The 23640-nt window shown below is 39.0% G+C and overlaps 1 protein-coding gene across 10 annotated transcripts in view; it reads right to left on the reverse strand.

Moving 5' to 3' along the window:
• Positions 1–23640, reverse strand: part of TSGA10 (testis specific 10) — a 132545-nt gene that overhangs the window by 46694 nt on the left and 62211 nt on the right. For 9 of the 10 annotated variants that reach the window (XR_008627461.1, XR_008627462.1, XM_055123508.1 and 6 more), the window contains 5 exons: positions 19629–19744; positions 15092–15246; positions 10370–10425; positions 8708–8876; positions 6698–6808 (listed from right to left, as the gene is read on the reverse strand). Coding sequence is in view for 8 of the 10 variants with exons in the window: in XM_055123508.1 (XP_054979483.1) it covers positions 6698–6808; positions 8708–8876; positions 10370–10425; positions 15092–15246; positions 19629–19744 (607 nt within the window). In the remaining 2 variants the exon portion in view is untranslated. The remainder of the gene's footprint in view (positions 1–6697; positions 6809–8707; positions 8877–10369; positions 10426–15091; positions 15247–19628; positions 19745–23640) is intronic. The other variant, XM_055123509.1, reaches the window with a different exon arrangement.

Consider the following 23640-nt stretch of genomic DNA (forward strand, 5'->3'; position numbering starts at 1 on the left):
TTTGAAGTAGACTCGATCAAGACGTTACATTCCCTGTTTCTTCCCTTCACGGAGAACTCCTTTCAGCATTTCTTGTACGGTAGGCCTCAAAGTGATACTCATTTTTGTTTCCATCATATTTTCATAATGATTTCTCAGGGTAAATGATATTTGCTGGTGGTGTTGTGAATGTCATCCAAAACTCTTGCAGCATTTGTGGTTTCTGCTGAGAGATGCGATGAACACATGACAGAAGGAAACTTGTATAATTATTTTTTCTTTTCCTAGAAGCCTTCAACGTTTTTTTCCCCTGTATCTCTGACTTTTTTGGTTTTGAGGTCACACCTGGCTGTCCTCCGGTATTAGTACTGGCTCTGCGCTCAGGAGTCATATATGGTGCCAGGGATCGAACTCAGGCCGACAACATGCAGGACAATCACCCTGCCTACTGTATCTCTCAGACCCCTACCTCAACTTTTAATGATCTTGTGCCTAGTCATTTTGGGTACAAAAATTTGGGTGTCCTTTCAGCTCTCTGGATATTTAGGATTAGTTCTTTCCTCATTTTTACAAATGTCAGTATTTCTTGTAAAATGTTCTCTGCTCTCTTCTACTCTTTTTCACCTTCTGGAATACCCACTGTCTTGATACGAACCTTTCTTGTGGGGTTTGATAGTTATTACAACTAAATCTGATTTTCTCTTCTCTCCATTTGATTCATAATTGTGATTCTTATCTCCAATTTCTAGTACTTGTTCTTCTGCAATGTTCCGCCTTCCATGGTAGATGTTATCTAACCCAGTGTGCCCTTCACACCCAGAAACTTTGCTTGAAGTTTTTTAATATCATCAACCCCTTTAGTGAATAATATTTTAGTATTTATATGCTTAATGTGCTTCCTGGGGTTTTGCTGAAGTTTTTTTTTTTTTTTATCTCTGTGAAGGTCATTATGATGGCTCTTCTCCATTCTTTGCTATGTTCTCCAAATCTGAATCTCTTTTAAGCTTGCCCCTTGGTAATATGTCATTTTTTTAAAAAAAGGAATTCCATCTTATTTTTATACCAGTTACCTGAAAAGACTTTCTGCTTACACATCTAAATTAGCTTTTTTTGCTTTACTGCAGGTGATTCTGACAATTTAGTGTTGAAATTGTTTCTATGGTCAAAAAGGGGAATAGGGGGGATTAGGAGATCAAAAACCATAACTGATCTCAGTGTTACTAGCTAGGTGACAGGAGGGGAATAGCCTCAAATGAGAACTCCCTGTTCTTCTGCCTCCATGGCAACTTCTGCCCCCTCCTAGTGCTAACAGTCTGAGTTACATCCTGCCCTTAGCCCCATCCCTATGCTCCTCTCTGAGAGAGGTGGGAGGAGTCTCAGCCCATCCATCTGTCTATCGCCTAATATGCCCAGACTCAGCTTTGTTACCCGTTGGTGTGTGTGTGTGTGTGTGTGTGTGTGTGTGTGTGTGTGTATGTGTGTGTGTTCATTGGTGTATCGGTGTGGTCTGTCCCAGGATTTGGTTCACCAGAAGCAGTCTTCTGGCCCTTTCTCTATGGCCACTGGTTTTACTGGTCCAGTCTCAGCCCATCCTGAGTGTCTCATGCAGTGCTGTGCCACTGCTTCTTCACCAGTTCATCTCCCCTTCTCCTCAGGCTCATGACATTCTCATCCACGTCCATCTATGTCCATGGCTGTGGGTGTACATGGATCTCAAGCAAACCAGCCAGGAAGGATGACGTTATTCATGTGATACATTCCTGATATCTGATTGTCCTTCTTAGTAAGGGAGTTGATGGCCTCTAATCTGTCATTTTTCTAGGAGTACTCTGGTCTTTTTTTTTATATATATTTATAGTACTTTTATTTTTTTAAGTCGGACTGGCTACAGAGCTTCTGCCTATATATCTTAGTCATCAGCTTCTGTTATTTCACTTTATTTGCCATAATTCCTGTTTGGCTCCTGCTTTTAATTCACAGCCCTAGACTTACTTTTCTCTATCATGGACTGTTTCATGATTCACTTTTATTGACTCTTTAAGTAACAGGCTGAAATTGCATTAAGTAAAATATTAAATCTATGCCAATAAACACCATTCATATATTTGTATTCATGTATATATTTGGCATACAATTAAAAACCACATTTTAGGGGAGCAATAGCACAGTGGGTAGGGTGTTTGCCTTGCACACAGCCGACCCGGGTTCAATTCCCAGCATCCCATATGATCCCCTGAGCACCACTAGGAGTAATTCCTGAGTGCATGAGCCAGGAATAACCCCTGTGCATCGCTGGGTGTAACCCAAAAAGAAAAAAAAATAAAAATAAAAACCATATTTTAAAAGCCCGAAATTTACCTCTGGCAGACTTACTAGAGTATGGTCTTATTTTTTTCTAAAATAAAAATAGTAATGAAATCTATTTGTTCCCTATCTGTGAATAAACTGTGATTTTCCCTGTCAAAAGTACAGATCAAATAAAAATGACCAAGTTGGAATAAACAATAAACAAATTCTCATTCTGTAATCTTTTTAATTTTAATTTTTTTAAAATTCTACAACCCTTTTTTTTTCTTTTTTTTTTTTAATTTATTTATTTTTAATTAGAGAATCACCGTGAGGGTACAGTTACAGATTTATACACTTTTGTGCTTATACTTCCCTCATACAAAGTTTGGGAACCCATCCCTTCACCAGTGCCCATTCTCCACCACCCGTAAACCCAGTGTCCCTCCCACCCTCCCCAATCCCATCTCCCCCCAACCCCACCCCGCCACTGTGGCAAGGCATTCCCTTCTGTTTTCTCTCTCTAATTAGCTGTTGTGGTTTGCAATAAAGGTGTTGAGTGGCCGCTGTGCTCAGTCTCTAGCCCTCATTCAGCCCGCAACTCCCTTCCCCCACATGGCCTTCGACTACAATGTAGTTGGTGATCGCTTCTCTGAGTTGACCTTTCCCCGGAACGTGAGGCCAGCCTCGAAGCCATGGAGTCAACCTCCTGGTACTTATTTCTACAGTTCTTGGGTGTTAGTCTCCCACTCTGTTATTCTATATACCATACATGAGTGCAATCTTTCTATGTCTGTCTCTCTCTTTCTGACTCATTTCACTCAGCATGAAACTTTTCATGCCCATCCACTTAACTACAAAATTCTTGACCTCCTTTTTTCTAACAGCTGCATAGTATTCCATTGTATAGATGTACCAAAGTTTCCTCAACCAGTCATCCGTTCTGGGGCATTCGGGTTTTTTCCAGCTTCTGGCTATTGTAAACAGTGCTGCGATGAACATACATGTGCAGATGTTGTTTCGATTGTACTTTTTTGCCTCTCTGGGATATATTCCCAGCAGTGGTATTGCTGGGTCAAATGGGAATTCAATATCTAATTTTTTGAGAGTCGTCCAAATTGTTTTCCAGAAGGGCTGAACCAGTCGGCATTCCCACCAGCAGTGAAGAAGGGTCCCTTTCTCCCCACATCCTCTCCAACAGCGGTTGCTTTTGTTCTTTTGGATGTGTGCTAGTCTCTGTGGTGTGAGGTGGTATCTCATGGTTGTTTTGATCTGCATCTCTCTGATGATTAGTGATGCAGAGCACTTTTTCATGTGCCTTTTGGCCATTCGTATTTCTTCCTTGGTAAAGTTTCTGTTCATTTCTTTGCCCCATTTTTTGATGGGGTTGGATGTTTTCTTCTTGTAGAGCTCAACCAGTGCTTTATATACCATTGATATCAACCCCTTATCTGATGGGTATTGTGTAAATATCCTTTCCCATTCTGTGGATAGTCTTTGGATTCTGGTCACTGTATCTCTTGCGGTGCAGAAGCTTTTTAGTTTAATGTAGTCCCATTTGTTGATCTCTGTTTTTACTAGATTGCTTAGTTCCGTGTCACCTTTGAAGATACCTTTATCTTCAATATCGTGGAGGGTTTCGCCGACCTTGTCTTCAATGTACCTTATGGTTTGTGGTCTAATGTTGAGGTCTTTAATCCATTTTGATCTGACTTTTGTGCATGGTGTCAGGTCAAGGTCTAAACCCATTTTTTTGCATGTGGTTGTCCAGTTGTGCCAGCACCATTTGTTAAAGAGGCTTTCCTTGCTCCACTTCACATCTCTTGCTCCCTTATCAAAGATTAGATGGTCATACATTTGGGGTTGTGTGTAGGGATATTCCACCTTGTTCCATTGGTCTACGGCTCTGCCTTTGTTCCAGTACCATGCTGTTTTAATTGTTACTGCTTTGTAGTAAAGTTTGAGGTTGGGGATGGTGATGCCTCCCATCATCTTTTTCCCAAGAATTGTTTTAGCTATCCTTGGACGTTTGTTATTCCATATGAATTTTAGGATTGCTTGATCCATTTCTTTGAAGAATGTCATGGGTATATTTATAGGGATCGCATTGAATCTGTATAATGCTTTAGGGAGTATTGCCATTTTGACAACATTGATTCTCCCTATCCACGAGCAGGGTATATGTTTCCATTTCCTCATGTCCTCTTTGATTTCATGGAGTAGCGTTATGTAGTTTTCTTTGTAAAGGTCTTTTACTTCCTTGGTTAAGCTGATTCCGAGGTACCTGATTTTCTGGGGCACGATTGTGAATGGGATTGCTTTTTTCATGTCCCTTTCCTCTGCCTCATTGTTTGCATATATGAAGGCCATGGATTTTTGGGTATTGATTTTGTAGCCTGCAACTTTACTGTATAAGTCTATTGTTTCTAAGAGTTTCTTAGTAGAGGTTTTAGGCTTCTCTAGATATAGTATCATGTCGTCTGCAAATAGTGAGAGTTTGATTTCTTCCCTTCCTATCTGGATACCCTTAATCTCTTTTTCTTGTCTAATAGCTATCGCAAGTACTTCCAGTACTATATTGAAGAGGAGTGGTGAGAGTGGGCATCCTTGTCTTGTGCCTGATCTCAGAGGAAAGGCCCTTAGTTTTTCCCCGTTGAGGAAAAGCTTGCCGTAGGCTTGTGATAGATGGCTTCGACTATCTTGAGGAAAGTTCCTCCAAACCCCATTTTGGCGAGGGTTTTCATCATGAAAGGATGTTGGATCTTGTCAAATGCTTTCTCTGCATCTATTGATATGATCATATGGTCTACAACCCTTTTTAATCAAATTATTGTAAATTACTTAAGCATGAAATTCAGCTAATATCGCCACCTTGTGGTCCACTTTTATCTGGCTAAAGCAAAAGATCTTGAAGTAAACCTTTCTTGATTATCAACAAGTTAATACACTATATTGACTTTCAGGATTCAGATATTCCAAATGTGTCCACAGGGATCTGTGATTTTCACAACTATATTAAAAGTAATAAATTAATTCTAAGCACACACTTGGGAGGTATATAGTATAATGCACATAAACTGAATTTTATCATACCAATCTTTTCCTCTAATTCTCTGAAGCATATTATCTTGTCATTTTCTTAAAATTGTCTTACAATTTTTCATAATCAGGTGTAGTATAGTCTTACCAATAATAAAACCTTAGATTTCTTAGAAGATAGGAACCATTTTCTAATTAAAATTCATTTTTTGTGATTTAGTAATACATGGTTCAAAGATTAAGTAGTTCAAAGTTTAAGTCCAGGTTAAAGGGTGCCATAAACACATCTCCTGTCCTGTAATCACTTAATGACTCTTCTTTACAACTAGAAACCAGTTTTTATTCATTATCCCTGCCCCTTTTTGGTTTCTGTACAAAATATAATAAGCAGTTTAGGGCCCAAAGTGAAACTGCTCTTTCGTACCGTCCAATTCCCTCTTCCAAAGTCTCCCTCTCTTCACACTGTCTCCATTCACCTATCCCCCATCACCCCCGTGCTGTCACTAGACTCAGTATAATAAAATCAAGCACATCTCAGCGGAAATCATCATAATCCAAAACACATTTATGGACAGTCTCTCCTAATTTCTCTCCCTCCTCCTAATTCTGTTACTCTTCTCATTTATCTCAACAATTCCAGAACACTTGTGAATGTTAAATGATATGTTAAATAAAATAAGGAAAACTATTCAGGGGTGGTGAGTTCTTACTCATGGTCTGAGTGGTGTGTAGGTGATCCATACATATATAGTAATAAATCAAGCTATACTATTTTAGATAATATTTTACTCAACAGGCATGCCAAATACTCTTGGTCAAGCTATTTATTCTAGGACAGTCATTTATTTGCCCACATTATTTTGGACTCATTTGATATCAGATATCAGATGTGACTAGCCAAATGTTGCTAAGAAAGAAGGATAGAATTAAGCCATCTGTCCTTTGGTTCTGAGAAACAGATGTTCCCACAATAGCATTACCAACTCTGATGTGCTGTAAAATCAAGTGGTACTCTCTCTCAAAGGAAGGTAGAGAAAACTATCATTTTTCAAATACAAATGAGTCCAAATTGATTTTGGTCCTTGAACTTCAACCAATTAGAATTCTGTTCACCTAGAATTACTGAATAGTAAATGAAAGGGAAATATTCCTAAAATACCTTTCCGGACATTGGTGATATTGTAAATAATCATTTGCCCCATCAAGACAAAAGCAAACGATGTTATGTATTAAAGAAAGATGATTTAGATGTGTATAACTGATTGATTACTTTAATGTTGAAAACTGAATGTAATCAAAGTAAGGAGAGAGTAAAGTGAAAATCATCTGCCACACAGGCAGAGGGGGAGTGGTAAAATTCTATCATGAGCAAAATGAAAATACACATACGTACTTCAGACTTTAATATATTCTTCAGCTTGTTAACCTCCATATTAGTGTCTTGAACCTTCTGTTTTATGTCATTAAGTTCATTGTGAGTATCATTCAATTTTTTTGCCAGTGCCTATAAAAAAAGATAGTAAGATTTGAATGTCAAAACATAGTAAAGGATTCTGAGGGAGAAGCGTTTCTGAATAAGATTGTTTTAATGTTCAAATTAAAAATAATAATAATGAGAAGGAGGAACCACTAGGAAACAGTAGAAGGTGGAAAATAGTCTGAAAAGAACAGCATACTAGATAGAGAACTCTGGGATGAGCTCAAGAGGAACAATATATGAATCATCTGAGTCCTTGAAGCCCAGGGAGGCAAAAGTGAAGAAACAACAATCAAGGAAACCATCAAAAAGAACTTCCCAGCGTTGAGGATTCCAGGCACTGAGATCCAAGAGGCCAAAGGATCCCAGTGAAAATAGACCCAATTAGGAAAAATCCAAGTCATATTATACTCAAAATGACAAAATCTAAAGATTTTTCGAGACAATCTTAAAAGCTGCAAGGCCAAAAAAGGAACTCACATACAAAGGAATGCCCAAAAGATGTACAGGAGATCTATCATGTGAGACTCTACAAGAATATGGAATGACAGGAGTACAAAAACTCAACGAGTTCAACACCTCAATAAGAATACTCTAACCAACTAAACTGTCCTTCAGAATTGAAGACGCTACACAGAGCTTCCGGGACAGGCAACAGCTCAGGAAGTCACAGCATTGGAGTCAGTTTTGCAAGGAGCATCTAAACAGTTTCTGTAAAGGGCAGGAGAGACTTCCCGCCATGTGGTGTTGAATATGGCCCCAGCGGTGCATATTACTAGGTTAACAGAAGTTAAAAACATATATACTCCTGAACTGTGAACTAAGCTACGGCCACGTGCAGCCCTGGGAGGGGAAGGGTTTTTGTCCCTTGGCCTTTTTCCCTTTGTGGCAGCATGGCGACCACCACCGTTCAGAACCAATTGGACAGAGAGGTAGGAGCTTGCAGTGATGGGACACGTGGGGAATCTCGAGATGGGGGGAGTTGGGGGGCAGAACCAGCCCTGCTTCCTGCCCAAATGAGACCCCGAGTGGCTGCCCATGAACAGCTCCTCTGCTCGTGAACAGCCAAGATCCCAGAGGCACACAAACCAATCTCGGAATGCAGCGGCTGTTGGCAGAAATACCTCTGGACTTAATACCAGAATCCCAAAACTGGGCCACCGCTTTCTCGACCGTACAACATCATATGCTCCTTGTTATCGACAATAGAAAACAAATGAACTAATGATGCCTTTCCAACAGGTCTGACTGTTGGGGGAAAAACTCCAAATAATGAGAGTGAGTTTTCTGTTGAAAATTGAATGTAATCAAAGTAAGGAGAGAGTAAAGTGAAAATCATCTGCCACACAGGCAGGGAGGAGTGGGAGTGGGGGTATGCTGGGGTTCTTGGTGGTGGAACATGTGCACTGGTGAAGGGAAGGTTGTTTGATCATTGTATGACTGAGACTTGATCCTGAAAACCCTTTAATTATTCTCACGTGATTCAATTAAAAAAATAAATAAAATATAAAAATATTGTCATTTTGTGAATAAAGCTGTAATATATTGGCTTATGAGGGAGTAATTGTAAAATCATATAAATTATAGTATATGGCATTATATTTAGCCTTATAATAACATTTATAATTATTAAATTATTTTTCTAAGAAGAATCACACCCCGTGCTAAAAGGAATCCCAAAATGTGGGATAGTCCATATACTCATACTTAAAACAGAAAATTGTTAATCAAATAAATATAAAAATATAGGTGTAAATAATATATCTGCTGTTCCCTGTTTTAATAATATTTAACATTTCACATGAGAAATAGTGACATATTCTATGAAGTAAAAGCACAACCGGATTCCCAAGTCTGGGTTTTTCTACAGTGAGTGGGGCTGCACTGGAAGGAAGAGGGCAGAGCCAGAGGGGGCGGGCGGAGTACCTGGTTCTCCTGTTTGGCCTTAGAGAACTGCTCCTGCAGGTTGTCATTCTCATGGGCCAGGATGTCTCGCTCCCTTGCAATCTGGCCCAGCTCGTCATTGGTTTCTTCCAGCTGTCGGCGCATTCGGGAAATGTCTTGTTCACACATGATTAGAGCTTCAGTGGACTGCCTATTCCAAAAATCACAGTGTATTAGGAGAACTTTTATCATAACAAATAAATTGTCTTAGATGGATAATTAACATGAAAATGTTTGATACATTTTAAGTTTGTCGAAATACTATACAGACAGTGCACTGGGGTTTCACTATGTTGTCAACATTTCACTGTGAAAAAGGATGTAAATGTATTTAACAGAAAATGCTTTACTAAGTTTTCAAAAACTTCTGGCACTTTAGTATAGGAAAACTTTCATCCTGCCTAGGAATTATAGCTTAATCTCCCTTGTGGATTCCTTTTCCTCTATACTCTATATACAAAAAAATAATGTCTGGGGGCATAACCGTAGCCACTGGCTTTCCTCACATCACTTTCTCTCAAACTAATTCTATACTCATATGGCACCCACCCATAGTCATGTGACTCCTAAATAATTTCTTCAGTGCTGGCCTCTTCCTTATACTCTAGACAAATATTTAACTGCTTATACACATGTCCATAGAAAGGCTCAGACACGGGCTGGAGAGACAGTACAGCAGGAAGGTGCTGGCTTCACATGCTGCTGACCCAGGTTCCATCCCCGGCGTCCCATATGGTTCCCAGAGCACCTCCAGGAGTGATTCCTGAGTGCAGAGCCAGGGGAAACCCCTGAGCATTGCCAGGTGTGGAAAAGAAAAGAAAAGAAAAGAAAAAAAAAGAAAAGAAAAGAAAAGGAAAGGAAAGGAAAGGAAAGGAAAGGAAAGGAAAGGAAAGGAAAGGAAAGGAAAGGAAAGGAAAGGAAAGGAAAGGAAAGGAAAGGAAAGGAAAGGAAAGGAAAGAAAAGAAAAGGAGAGGAGAGGAGAGGAGAGGAGAGAAGAGAGAAGGGGAAGGAAGGGGAGGAGAAGGGAGGGGCAGGCAGAGGAGGGGAGGGGAAGGAAAGTAGGGGAGGGGAAGAGAGGGGAGAAGAGAGGAGTGGAAGGGAGGGGAGGGGAGGGGAAGGAAGAAAAGCTCAGATACAGAAGAATGTCATTTCCCCCATATGCTTCTATTATGTGCTTATGTATCCCCAGAAAGACAAGTCATTTTCCTAGTCTTTCCTCACAAGCACCTCACTGTTTCCCAGTCTACAAGTTCCAACCTCTCAGCCATCTCTCTTGTTTGATTAACCTTCCTAACGGAAACATCCCTAATGATCTGATGACAGGGCTCTGCACGCCTGGCCAGCATCCCGATCCTCACTGCCCCTCCGGCATTTGCGTTCCCAGCACACTTTTATCATTCAGGATGTCCTTGAACATGACACGTGCTTCTCTGCAGTTCTTTGCTCCTCTTCATATCTTGACTACCTTTTCCTTTACATGGTAAAAACTTTACTTTCTTTAAACATACCTTAGCTCCTTTTCAACTTTAGAGAGTTATCACCTTTCATATAATTACACCAAGTCCATTGTTTTTTACTATGTTAGTACACATAACAAAGTACTTTGCCTTCAATAAATGCTCAAATATTTGTTAAATGGTTTACCTTGAAGCCTGTTCCATCTCAGCAATGATATTCTTCATGCCTGAAATGGTCTTTTCCTTGAAAAGTAATATGAATATTAAATAAAAGTACCTTAAAATACTATTGCTACTAAAACAATGTGAACTGAAAAGTTCCCCTCCCTTCTTGACTTCCAAAATTACATATTATGTTCTTTTTTCCCCCAAAAAATTACATACTATGCTCTACATTTTAAACTAAAATTCATGTTTTTTGTCTGGAAAAAACTCTCCTCTCTTGACCATGCATTTCTCTCTTTCTCTCCCCTCACACTTCACTAAGTATAGTTATTTTAATAAAAATTATTTCACTTCTCTAAAAAATTAATTAACAGAATAAAACTAAGGTCCAATACATTAATATGAATACACTAAAGAAAGACAATTGATTATGCTCACTAAAATCTATACTTCAGTGTACTAATATGAGATCAATGTATCAAATAGAGTTAAAAGATATTTTATGCAACACAAGAACCCCATAATCATCCTATTTGGGAGGCGAAACCTGTGATTTGGCATCAAGTATTCTATTACTGGCAACAGAACTGATGCACTTCTTCATGTTATTAAACCTGAGAAGTGAATCAGAGAGTACAGAAGGCTAGGTGCATGCCTTGCACAGAGCCAACCCAGATTTGAGCCCCACAAAAATCTTGGCTTTTTGGGTCACACCTGCCAATGCTCAGGGGTTACTCCTGGCTCTGCACTCAGGAATTACTCCTGGCTGTGCTCAGAGGAACCATATGAGATGCCGGGGATCAAACCCAGGTCAGCCATATGCAAGGCAAACCTCCCTCCCTACTCTACTATCTCTCCAGCATGTTATTTATCTTAGACATCAGTAGCATTTTCAAAAAGCTGCTCCAATGAATTTATGGAGAAAAACAAACCATAAATTTCAAACATGAATCAATAAGTAGATAAGCATTAGGCTTAAAGTAAGTTTGAATTTAAAGAATCTATTGATATTATCCATTTTTAAAGGGTGGCAAGAGACTAGAATTAGTGGAGTCTGTTAACACTAAAAGAGATTAAGAATCTTATTGTCATCAAAACATTCCCACCCTCCTCCTTTTAAAACTATTATTAATTCTAACTAATTATAGACTAACATTAGGCTTTAAGGGAAAAAGGAAAATTATTGTGGGGTCAGAGATGGAGCTCAGTGGTAAAGCACATGTTTGCATGTATGAAACTGTGTTCAATTCCAAGTACAAAAAACAAACAAACAAACAAAACACAAAAAAACAGAATTTTTTTTCACTAACTAGATTTCACTTTGCCTTTTGGATTTTCGATTCCTAGTAACCAGGTAACAAGACAAAAGAATCCACACCTCTATCACCCAACAGCTTTCTTTCTGTTTGCGGGGTGGGGGGAGCTTTGTTTGGTTTGGGTTTGGGGGCCACACCTGGCGATACTCAGGGCTTGCTCCTCTGCACTCAGTAATCACCTCGCCCCTTCTTCCTGTTTTTTAAAGAGACATTTTTTGTGGGGCATACATATACATGTGCACGTGTACTTTCTATGTGTGAGCTTCCTTTATCATGCTTTCTTCTCCAGAGTATTTTTATCTAAGGTTTTCCTGTTCTGCTTTATCAAACAGCAAGATTCCACATCTGGCAATTATGGCTACCTGAGTATGCTTAAAATAACCAGCAGCAAAAGCTTTAAAACTCTTTCAAGTACAAACCAACTGAGGCAAAACTCAAACAGAAAATACTGCTCTAAAATGTAATATTTCAAATGCTTTTTTTATTGCTGTTTTTGGGCCACACCTGACTGTGCTTAGGGCTTACTCCTGGCTCTGCATTCAGGGGTCACTCCAGGGGTCCTCCAGGGCCAGAGGGGGTTCCAGGGACCAACCTGTATGAGGCAAGCACCCTAATCGCTGTACTGTAACTCTGGACCCTCAAATTTAAATGTAATTTAATACATTTATAAATTCAGTACAAATAATTGAATCACAATGCTTCTCAAAGTAATTACTGATTTAAACATTGGATGGCATTTATAAAACTAAAGAGGACTTTCCTCTCTTCAAGATAGATTTACCTTGAAAGGCAGAATTCCTAATAACATTTAATGGCAATTAAAATTGCAACAAAATTACTTGCCAGAATACCAAATAACATATTCTTTTGGTTTTTTTCTTAATCAACCATTAATGCAACCATGTTACAAGCTGCTGAATGTATGCTGTCATTATCGATTTTATTCCTTGTGCAACTTCATGAATCTACTTAAAAAAGAAACTAAAGTCTAACACCCTAAGATTCTATAATAATTCTATAATTTTATTAGTAAAAAATTGTTAACTTGTTATTGAGTTTTCTAACTTTACAAGGGAGCAAGTAGTAGAAAATTTAAATTTAAACTATGGGGCCCTCAGTGAATATTACAGCAGACAGGTAGTTCACCTTGCACACAGCTGACTAGGATTCAATGCCCATATGCTTCCACACCCATATGGTCCCCTGAGCACTGCCAAGAGTAATTCCTGAGTGCAGAGCCAGGAGTAATCCCTGAGCATGCTGGATGTGGTCCCCCCTAAAAAAATATATATTCCTTGTGAAGGAAATGATAATGTTAGTACAATTAGCAGAATGGAAGAAAAGTGAAATATTAGATATAGTATCAAGAAATGAGGTTCAGAAAGGTAAAGAATTTATTATTGTATGTAAAAGTTTTTAAAGAAAATCATGTGCATTAAATCATTTCATGTATAATAAGTAGCAGTTTCATCAAAAAGCACAAAATTTCAAAAATGTTAAGTTATAACTGTGATGTTAAATGAATAAGCCTTTTAACAATAAAAACAGAATTTACTATCATTTTCTTTACTCATTTCATTGTTCTTATCCCCCAAACTATTTATTTAAATTTTATCTGAAAATCTAAACATTAAAGATTCTATGAGTACTTCAACTACATGTTTCAAAGACATGTCAATAAACTTCCTCAATAAGCTGTTCTATTTCCTGTGTTTTCTATTTCATGCATAGAAACTATTAATGTTCCCAAGTCAGAAAACGCATCTTGCGAACTGCCTTAAGGATCTATTCTCATGAAAATTTCTTAATATTCTATTCGGAACTAGTGTCCTTATTTTAATTATACATATGGGTTAATAAGTGCCAAAAATGGGCCAGGGAAATAGTACAGTGGGTCGGTCACTTGCCTTGCAAGCTGCTGACCTGGGTTTGATCCCCGGCATCCCATAGCCCCCTGAGCCCACCAGGAGTGATTCCTGAGTGCAGAGCCAGAAGTTACCCCTGAGCATTGCTGGGTGTGGCCCAAAAACAAAAACAAGTGCCAAGGATATTTTTTAAATAAGGATATAGTTGTAAGATTTCCTTTACAGTTTAATGATCTTCTGTCAGAGGTGGTCTGTACTTGGCTTTCCACCCCTTTCAGAAAAATAATTTCTCAATAATCCCTGGGAAATCTACCTTCTTAAAACAACAAACAGAAAGCAACCTCCCAATTGCACCTGAGGCTACTCTCCAGCCCCACCCAAGGGTGACTCTTTACAGAAACATTAAAGTCTGTAAAGAGTCTAAATTCAGCACACAAAATGATTGTTTTGCTTATCTCTTCAATCTTATCTTTGTCTCCCATCCCAAACCCCACTGTTCATCTCTTTGCAATCTGTCCTCTGGCCATATTTGAAACTGTAAAAAGATCTCATGCAATTTTCTTACGACATACACTAGGTCTTCATAGTAGTTATTTTATCTGTTTGGATAGCCCGTTCTCTCACCATAATCTTTTTCTAAATCTTCTTCTGGCTAACTCCTTGTCATCTTTCAAGCATGATTATTACCTGGAAGATATCTAGACTTTTCTCTATTCCAACCCCTTAGACTGAATCCATTGTTTTGCCAAGCTCCAAACACATGTACATAGCATATTCTATTTTTATCTTTCTCCCAATTATATCATATGCTATTTGGAGGCAGGCCCACTCATCCTCGGTCTCTAACACAACATCTTTTTGTGCCAGCAAGTATTTGCTAGATGGAGAGATGGATGGATGGATGAGCAAACGAACTGTTTCCCATAGAAAAAGGGGAGAAGCCAGGAAGACAGGTCAAAAGGCTAAAGCAAATGCTTTGCAAGTGAGAAGCCCAGGTAGATTCCCAAGACCACACGTTCTTCCAAGCATTGCTGGGAGGGAATCCCTGAGCATTGTTCATTCATTCCAGGTGTGGCCCTGAAACAAAAACTGAAAAACACAGTAGAAAGACCTTATTATAATGATCCTGTCTTGGCTTAAAAAATGTGTGGAAAACAGTTCAGGATTTACCTTCAGAATGAATTTGTGAGCTAGAAAGGGATATCAATTACTTCCCTGAGAGTTAAGCAACCTTTTCGGTGTTGTGTTTAAACAACACAAAAATGTGGGTTGAAGATTATCATCAAGATTTATATGTGCAGCTGCATATGCTCTATTCTGGAAGGCTCAGAACAATGCAAAAAAATGTTTTTCTAGTTTGGAGCACAATTACTAAGGTAATTTTAATGGTAAAATACTTGTAACCCTAGGAAAGGTATTAGTAAATACTTCGTAAGAGTTACTTAAAATATAACTAAATTAAAATGTTTAGTTTCTGCTCTCTAGAACCATAATCTTAAAATCCTATTATTATTCAGATTCAAGTTCGAACATTTGTTTTAAATCATAGTTCTCATAACATACTTTCATTGCCAAACTCTCTCCAAGGGATGCAATATTCTCAGATTTTTTATCCAAACATGCTTGTAGGCATTCCTTTTCTTTGGCCAAATCATTAAGTGTTGCACCAAGAATGCTGATTTCCTCTCGATGGGCAATACTTTGCCTCGTAAAATTATCTAAATATATAATCATAAAGACATTGTTTTTAATCAAAATATTTTTTCAGTTATAGCAGATTGAAATATTTTAAAGGGCATTATCCTTTAATTAAAATAAGTACTATGCATCAAAATTTTTAAATGGCTTTTGTTATTAGAGAATAAAAACTAAGATGGATGATGACTCATATATAAACACAATTAATACATTGACTTAGAACTGCAAAGGAAAGTGTTAAGATAATACCACAAAATCTGAAAGCAGATATGCATATATGGAGAGAAAAGGACAGATGAAGTTGGTGGAAACCTAAAGTACCCGTGACCTTTTCCTTAGAATCATTGTTTACAAGTCAGTAACTAACAGATCTTACTGATACTCAGTTATCGTCACATCAAATGACTTCAAATGTGTTTTTTCTAAAAGTAATGTTAAATTTTTTCTAGGAAAAAAGTGTCATCCCAGGACTTCTAATTCAACTTGTGAAAACATCAGCCAGCTGATACAGTGCTGACGGCCCTTGAATGTTGGTATAAATCAGTGATTTTCAAACAATGGTTTCTCAGACAGCATAAGCATGTAGGCATTTGTCTTAAATGCAAAATTCTTCAGTTCCCCACTGGACCCACTGAATTAGAAACTCTGGGAATATTTACTTTCATAAGTGTTCCTTCCAGTTAAAGCCAGAGCAATGATTCTAAACTTAACATATGAAGAATCACCTGTAGAAACTGGTAAAAGATATAAATCCCTGCCCATATCCTACTTCGAGAGTCCAGACTTTCGTGATTTTATTAAATTTCCAGGTGTTTCTGGCATGTACTGAAGCACGAGAAGCTCTGGCCTAGTGCTCTCCAGGGAGAGCTGTTGGACCACGTCTCACAGACGTCCTTGCCAAGGGGCCATCCACTGTGGCAGCCAGGGAGATGCCAACAGGTGACCTATGAAACCTGAGAATGAATCCTGTTGGTTTTCCATGTAGTACTCTTTAAGGCAAATCTCACTTTGGGCTTTGGGATGTTCTAATATCTAAGTTTATTCTAACACTACCAACAAAAAAGAATTAAAAACTCAAACCATTCTAGTATCTCATCATCTTAACAAAGCCTTACCTCACATTCCACCCAAGCTACGCCCTCATTTTCCTTTCAGTAAGTAAATTTCTCATGAGAATTATCCTGTCTCTATTACCTTACTTCCCAATTCTTTGGTCCACAGCCAACATTTGTTCAAACTTTATTACCTTCATCTATGTACCAAATCCAATCAATATTTTTATCTGCATCTTACTTCACGTGACAGAACTATCTAACAACCATGGCCAGGAGGTGCGCAGAAGGCTGGCGTGCACAGCGCAGAGGCCCGGTCAGGCCTGGGCACAGCACCGTCCTGGAGGGCGGGGACAGATCAGGCCTGGCAGGACTCGGCCTCAGCACCACAACTACCATGGGCAAGAACCAGCACCTCCAGCCTCCACAGCCAGGCCAAGCATCGTTGGGAGTGAAAACACACTCACCCGCCCCCCCACACCCCCACACACACCCTAGGCCCTCTGGTGAACCCTATTCCTTCCCCGCAGTACCTGACAATCATACCCTCCTTTTAAAAGCATTTCACTCTTGCTCCCCAAACAGCAGTCACTGTGCGTGTTCTTTCTCTTCTTCCTATCTTGCTGAGTCCAAAAGGCACTTTTTACTCTCTACTTCCCCTAGGTGACTTCATGGCCTTAAAGTATCATTCACTGGGGCTGGAGCAATAGCACAGCTGGTAGGGTGTTTGCCTTGCACTCGGCCCACCCAGGTTTGATTCCCAGCATCCCATATGGTCCCCTGAGCACCACCAGGAGTAATTCCTGAGTGCAAAGCCAGGAGTAACCACTGTTCATAGCCAGGTGTGACCCAAAAAGAAAAAGAAAAGGTATCATTCATGTACTGAAGTGTCCCCAATTCACATCTTTAACTTAGATTTCTTTTGAGATACAAACATTTTCACTTGGACTTTAAATTTCTAAAACTGGTTCTTGGTATTTCTTGAGATATTTACATTTTTACTTAGACTTAAAAGTTCTAAAATTGGTTTTTCAGTATTTCCTTTTTTACATTCCTCTTTTCACATATCCTATCTATCTCAATAAAAAAAAAAAAAAAAACCTCTAGGCTGGGGATGTGCTCGTTGTAAAGCATTTGCTTTGCACATCTGAAGCCCTGGGTTCAGTTGCCAGCAACACAATATAATTAAATTAAATAACTATATAATTGTTCATGACAGACCTTTTAAAACTGCATTATAGATAAGGTACATAACTATATGTGTATATGTTATATAGTTATACATATAGTTTTATACACATGTATGTATATAACTACATTCTTCTGGGAACAACGAAGTTTAACACACTGAGTGCAGTGGGAAGCTACGGTTCAAATCCTGACACCACCAAGAGCAACCCCTCAGCACAGCTACATGTGGTAGAAAAACAAACAAGAAAGCAAACGAACAAAACCCTTCCATTTTAGAGGAAGACAGACCAACAGACTATGGTGGAGGGAATTTGGAACTCTGTTGGTAATTTGGAACTCTGTTGGTGGCTGTGGTATGGTATTTTGAAGAGGCATGATTTTGTACCCCTACAACATACATAATTGAGTTCCATTAGCAAATAAAATCAAACCTATTAAAAATAAAATATTAATTCATATTAATGTATTTATCCTGAATAAATTACAAAATACTGATTTAACTTTGAATTTACATTAAAGAAACTTCCCACTGAAAGACTATTCCTTTCATTTTAAAATTATCTGTTATTTTATTAAAAATAGTCCTTCCCTGGGGCCGGAGCGATAGCACAGCGGGTAGGGCGTTTGCCTTGCACGCGGCTGACCTGGGTTCGATCCCCGGCATCCCATATGGTCCCCCAAGCACTGCCAGGAGTAATTCCTGAGTGCAAAGCCAGGAGTAACCCCTGAGCATCGCTGGGTGTGACCCAAAAAGCAAAAAAAAAAAAAAAATAGTCCTTCCCAGTTGCGGGCTGAATGAGGGCTAGAGACTGAGCACAGCGGCCACTCAACACCTTTATTGCAAACCACAACAGCTAATTAGAGAGGGAGAACAGAAGGGAATGCCCTGCCACAGTGGCAGGGTGGGTTGGGGGGGAGATGGGATTGGGGAGGGTGGGAGGGACTCTGGGTTTACGGGTGGTGGAGAATGGGCACTGGTGAAGGAATGGGTTCCCGAACTTTGTATGAGGGAAGTATAAGCACAAAAGTGTATAAATCTGTAACTGTACCCTCACAGTGATTCTCTAATTAAAAATAAATAAATTATTTTAAAAAAATGTAAATTAAATTAAAAAATAAATTAAATAAAAAAAATAAAAATAAAAATAAAAATAGTCCTTCCCAGGAATAGTACATTGAATAAGGTACTTGCCTTACATTCTTGCCTTGTATATAGCTGACCCAGATTTAGCTCCCGCCACCGCAAGAGTGTGGCCCCAAAACAAAACAAAACAAATATGAAAAAAGTTTTACTCTGTAATTTTAGTGATAAAATCATTTTATGAAAACTTTAATGAATTATAAAAATTACAATATTTTCATGGGCTGGAGTGATAGCACAGCGGTTGGGCGTTCGCCTTTCACGCGCCCACCCGAGTTTGATTCCTCCACCCCTCTCAGAGAGCCCAGCAAGCTACCTAGAGTATCAAGCCCACGGGCAGAGCCTGGCAAGCTACCCGTGCATATTGGATATGCCAAAAACAGTAACAATAAGTCTCTCAATGAGAGATGTTACTGGTGGCCCGCTCGAGCAAATCTATGAGCAACGGGATGACAGTGACAGTGACAATATTTTCATAGAAATCACTGTTTTGGTTAATAGAAAATTTTATAAAATTTATCTATAATTTATACACTTCTACCAAGTGCAATACATATGTATTATATTTCATTACAATAGTTATAAGCAAGTCACAAAATAATACAATATTTAGTTATTTGGGGGATGAGATGGGGGCCACACTCGGTGGTGTTTTGGGTTTACTCCTAGCTCTGTGCTTGAGCTAGGTTCATTACTGGTGGTACTGGGGCCCATATGAGGTGCTGCAGATTGTACTGGGGTTGGTTATATTCCAGAGAACTGCTGTCTATCTGACCCTTTTGTAAATTAAAGTCGTCATCATAAATCTAGAGTTGCTGCTTTACTTATTGTTATTTCCTCATTGCAAAGTATAAAGCCAATAAATTATGACCCTAGAAGAAAAAACCCTTTTACAATTAAAAAAATTATCAATTTTGATTCACAAAATAAAGGTAATTTTCCAAGTAAAGTTTGTAATAACTAAAGATGAAAAATATTTTTCTACCAGAATTTTAAAAACGTATCACAAAACACTTACCAACTTTTTCATCCAAACACATAATTTTCTCCTGAGTAAGTTGTAGCTCATATTTTTTCTTGGCCAGGTGTCGTTGAGTATCGGAAAGATCTTTTTCTGTGTTTTCATATAAAATTCTGCAAAGATTGTAATAATAAAACCAATTCTGAAATGGTTTCCTATTTTTAAACTTTTTATTGTATTTAAATTAAAAGCCCTTAGAATACTAATGAGCAATAACCATGTACTTTCTTTTCTTTTTAAGGGAGGGCACACCTGGCGTTACTCAGGGGGTTACTCTACTCTTGGTTTGGCACTCAAGAAATACTCCTGCCCGCCCAACTAGCCGCTGCTCTTCTCAACAGGTCTGTGCATCCGTCTTCGGGTCCCCTCCCTATCCATCCCTATCCATCCCTGACTCCTGACTTCCGCTGCAAGCGCCCGCCCAACTAATCACTGCTCTGTGGTGGGGGCACACACAACTAGCATCCGGACCAACTGGGGGTGAGGCTCCACTGTAGGGGGCGTGGCCTCCTCGAAAGTAGGCGTGGCCTTCTGTGTGTGGCCAGCTGCAGTTATATTTCCCATTCCCAGCACTCGAGACTCACATCCCAACCTTTATCAACTAATTCTGTGGAAAACGTCCGGGTCGGCTCAAACAACACAACAATAATCCACTGACCTACTCCAATTCCAACAAAAGACCAGTGTACGTAAGTAGCTATACAAGCCCAATATAAAAGAGCACCTCCTTCAATGCTTCACTAGATGCTTATCGTATGTCACAGAATAATGTCTGAGAGGAAGGACGTATCCTAGAAGGGGAGAAGGGTGACCACTATCGACCGAGCTTATACAGAATTCTTTCCCGCAAAAAGAGGGAACAGTGCTAGTGAACTTGAAGGTTTTACCTCTATACAACCACAACAGCATGAAGAAACAGTGCAAATCTCCACTATGAGGAGAGGACAAAGAAAAGAGTCCCAAATCCTCAACAGGGGTTACCTACAAATACAATCTCTCCTTAAGTCATGAAATTTGCTTATAAATGGATAAACATGGAGAGTATCATGCTAAGTAAAATGAGTCAGAAAGAGAGGGACAGACATAGAAGGACTGCACTGATTTGTGGAGTGGAGGGTAGCATCACATGAGGCTAACACCCAAGGACAGCAAATACAATTGTCAGGGGGACTGCCCCATAGCTGTTAGACTGATTCATGAGCAGAGGGGAGAAGGCAGATGGAATAGAGAAGGGATCACTAAGAAAATGATGGCTGGAGGAACCAGTTGGGATGGGAGATGCATGCCGAAAGTAGATAATGCACCAAACATGATGACCTCTCAGTGTCTGTGTTGCAAGCTATAATGTCCAAAAGTAGAGAGAGAGTATGGGGAATATTGTCTGCCATAGAGGCAGGGGGAGGGTGGAAAAGGGGGGATATACCCGGGATATTGGTGGTAGGGAATGTGCACTGGTGGAGGGATGGGTGTTTGATCATTGTGAGATTGTAACCCAAACATGAAAGCTTGTAACTATCTCATGGTAATTCAATAAATTTTTTTTTAATTTTAAAAAAATACAATCTCTCCGATAAAGAATTCCAAGATGAAATGATAAGGATGTTCAAGGAACTCAAAGAATCAATGGAGCAGACATCCAGAAAATTAAAGGAAGAAGTGAAAGAAACAGTGGAACGGATAGCTGAGAAAATACAGAAGGAAATGAGAGCAGAAATAAGAAAGCTACAAAAAGAAGTGTCACAAATAAAGGATTCGGTAGATGAAATTAAAAACTCAATGGGTGCCTTCAACAGCAGAATGACTACAGCCGAAGACAGAATCAGTGAGCTTGAAGATGAGCAGCAGAAATTGTACAGGCAACAACAAATAATGGGAAAAAAAACATCAAAATAGCTCTAAGGAGAATCAGAGATCTAGGGGATGACTCCAAGAGGAGCAACATTGGAGTATCAGAAGGACAGGGAGGCAACCCCAATGAAAAAGCCACAGTTAAAGAAATCATTGCTGAAAAATTCCCAGAGTTAGAGAATGCAAGCATTCAGACCCAAGGAGCCAGAAGGGTGCCAGCTAAAAGAAACTCTGAAAAATACACTCCAAGGCATATCATAGTCAAAATGATGGGTGCCATGGACAAAGACACAATACTGCAAGCAGTAAGGTCAAAGAAGGAAATCACATACAAAGGAGCCCCCCTTAGATTTACAGCATATCTATCAGAGGAAACTCTCCAATCCCAAAGAAAATGGCGGGATATAGTGAAAAAACTCAATAAAATGAACGCCTCACCAAGAATACTTTATCCAGCTAAACTTTCACTCAAACTCGATGGAACAATACACCATTTTCTATATAAATAACAGCTCAGGAACTTCATAGACTCAAAACCAAACCTAAAAGGACTAAAATGGCTCCTGTAAGACAAGAAGGAAAACACCCATAAGCACAACAAACCCTTACAGAAAGATGGCACAAAACCCATGACAATAATTTCTCTCAGTATCAATGGTCTAAATGCCACCAATCAAGAGACACAGAGTGGCAAAATGGATCCAGAAACTGAAACCAACATTCCACTGCCTTCGAGAAACACATCTGAACAATCAGAGAAAACACAGACTCAAAGTTGAAGGATGGAAAACAATCCTAACAATCCTGCAAGCAAAAAACTCCTTCAAAAAAGCTGAGGTGGCCATACTAGTATCCAACGACATAAATTTCAGGTTGAAAAAGATTAGAAGGGACAGTGAAGGCCACTTACTATTTATCAAGGAATATGTACAACAGGAAGAAATCACACTATTAAATGTATGCGCACCTAATGAGGGACCAGCTAAATACTTAAAACAACTGCTAACAGATTTTAAGGAAGACATTGCTAGCAATACAATAGTAGTTGGAGACTTCAACAGCGCCTTGTCACCTCTGGATAGATCAACAAGAACAAAACTCAGCAAGGAAACACTGGCTCTGAAGGAAGAAATAGAAGAGAGAGGGCTAACATACCTATGCAAGGCTTTACAAAAAGAAAGAATACACATTCTTTTCCAGTGCATGTGGAACATTTTCTAAAATAGACCACGTGCTGGGTCACAAAACATACCTCAATAGAATCAGGAAGATAGAAATTGTATCAACTATCTTTTCAGATCACGATGTGCTGAAAATAGAAGCTAATCACACACAGACGAGGGAAACCAAATCATCAAACACCTGAAAATTAAACAACTCAGTGTTGAACAACGAGTGGATCAGGAAGGAAGTCAAGGAAGAAATCAAAAGATACCTGGAAACAAATGAGAATGAAGACATGAGCTACCAGAACCTATGGGACACAGCTAAAGCCGTGTTAGGAGGAAAATTTATAGTTTTACAAGCATTCCTCAGGAAGGAAGAAAGGGCCTACATAGATAACTTGAGTTCACAGCTCAAGATCTTAGATAAAGACCAACAAAAGGAACCCAAACCCAGCCGAGGAAAGGAATAACAAAACTTAGAGCAGAAATTAACAGCATGGAAACCCAAAAAACAATCCTTTGAAAGGTCAATGAAACCAAGAGCTGGTTCTTTGAGAAAATAAACAAGATTGATAAACCACTAGCAAGATTCACAAAGAAAGAAAGAGAACCCTAATAAACCAAATCAGAAATGAAAAGGGGATATCACAACAGAAACCAATGAAATTCAAAAGATCATCAGAGATTACTTTGAGAGTCTGTATGCCACGAAAAAAGAGAAAATGATGGATAGATCAAATGATGGATAGAAAAAAATGGATAAATTCCTGGATTCCTATCATCTTCCAAGACTGAACCAAGAAGACTTGGAATACCTGAATAAAACCATTAATATCAAGGAAATTGAAACTGTAATCAAAAGTCTTCCCAAAAACAAAAGCCCAGGCCCAGATGGATTCACTAGCGAATTCTTCCAAACATTTAAAGAAGACCTGTTGCCAGTTCTCCTAAAGCTTTTCCAGGAAATTGAAGAAACAGGAACTCTCCCAAACAGT

The sequence above is a fragment of the Sorex araneus genome, chromosome X, assembly GCF_027595985.1.
Source record: "Sorex araneus isolate mSorAra2 chromosome X, mSorAra2.pri, whole genome shotgun sequence".
Lineage (NCBI taxonomy): Eukaryota > Metazoa > Chordata > Mammalia > Eulipotyphla > Soricidae > Sorex > Sorex araneus.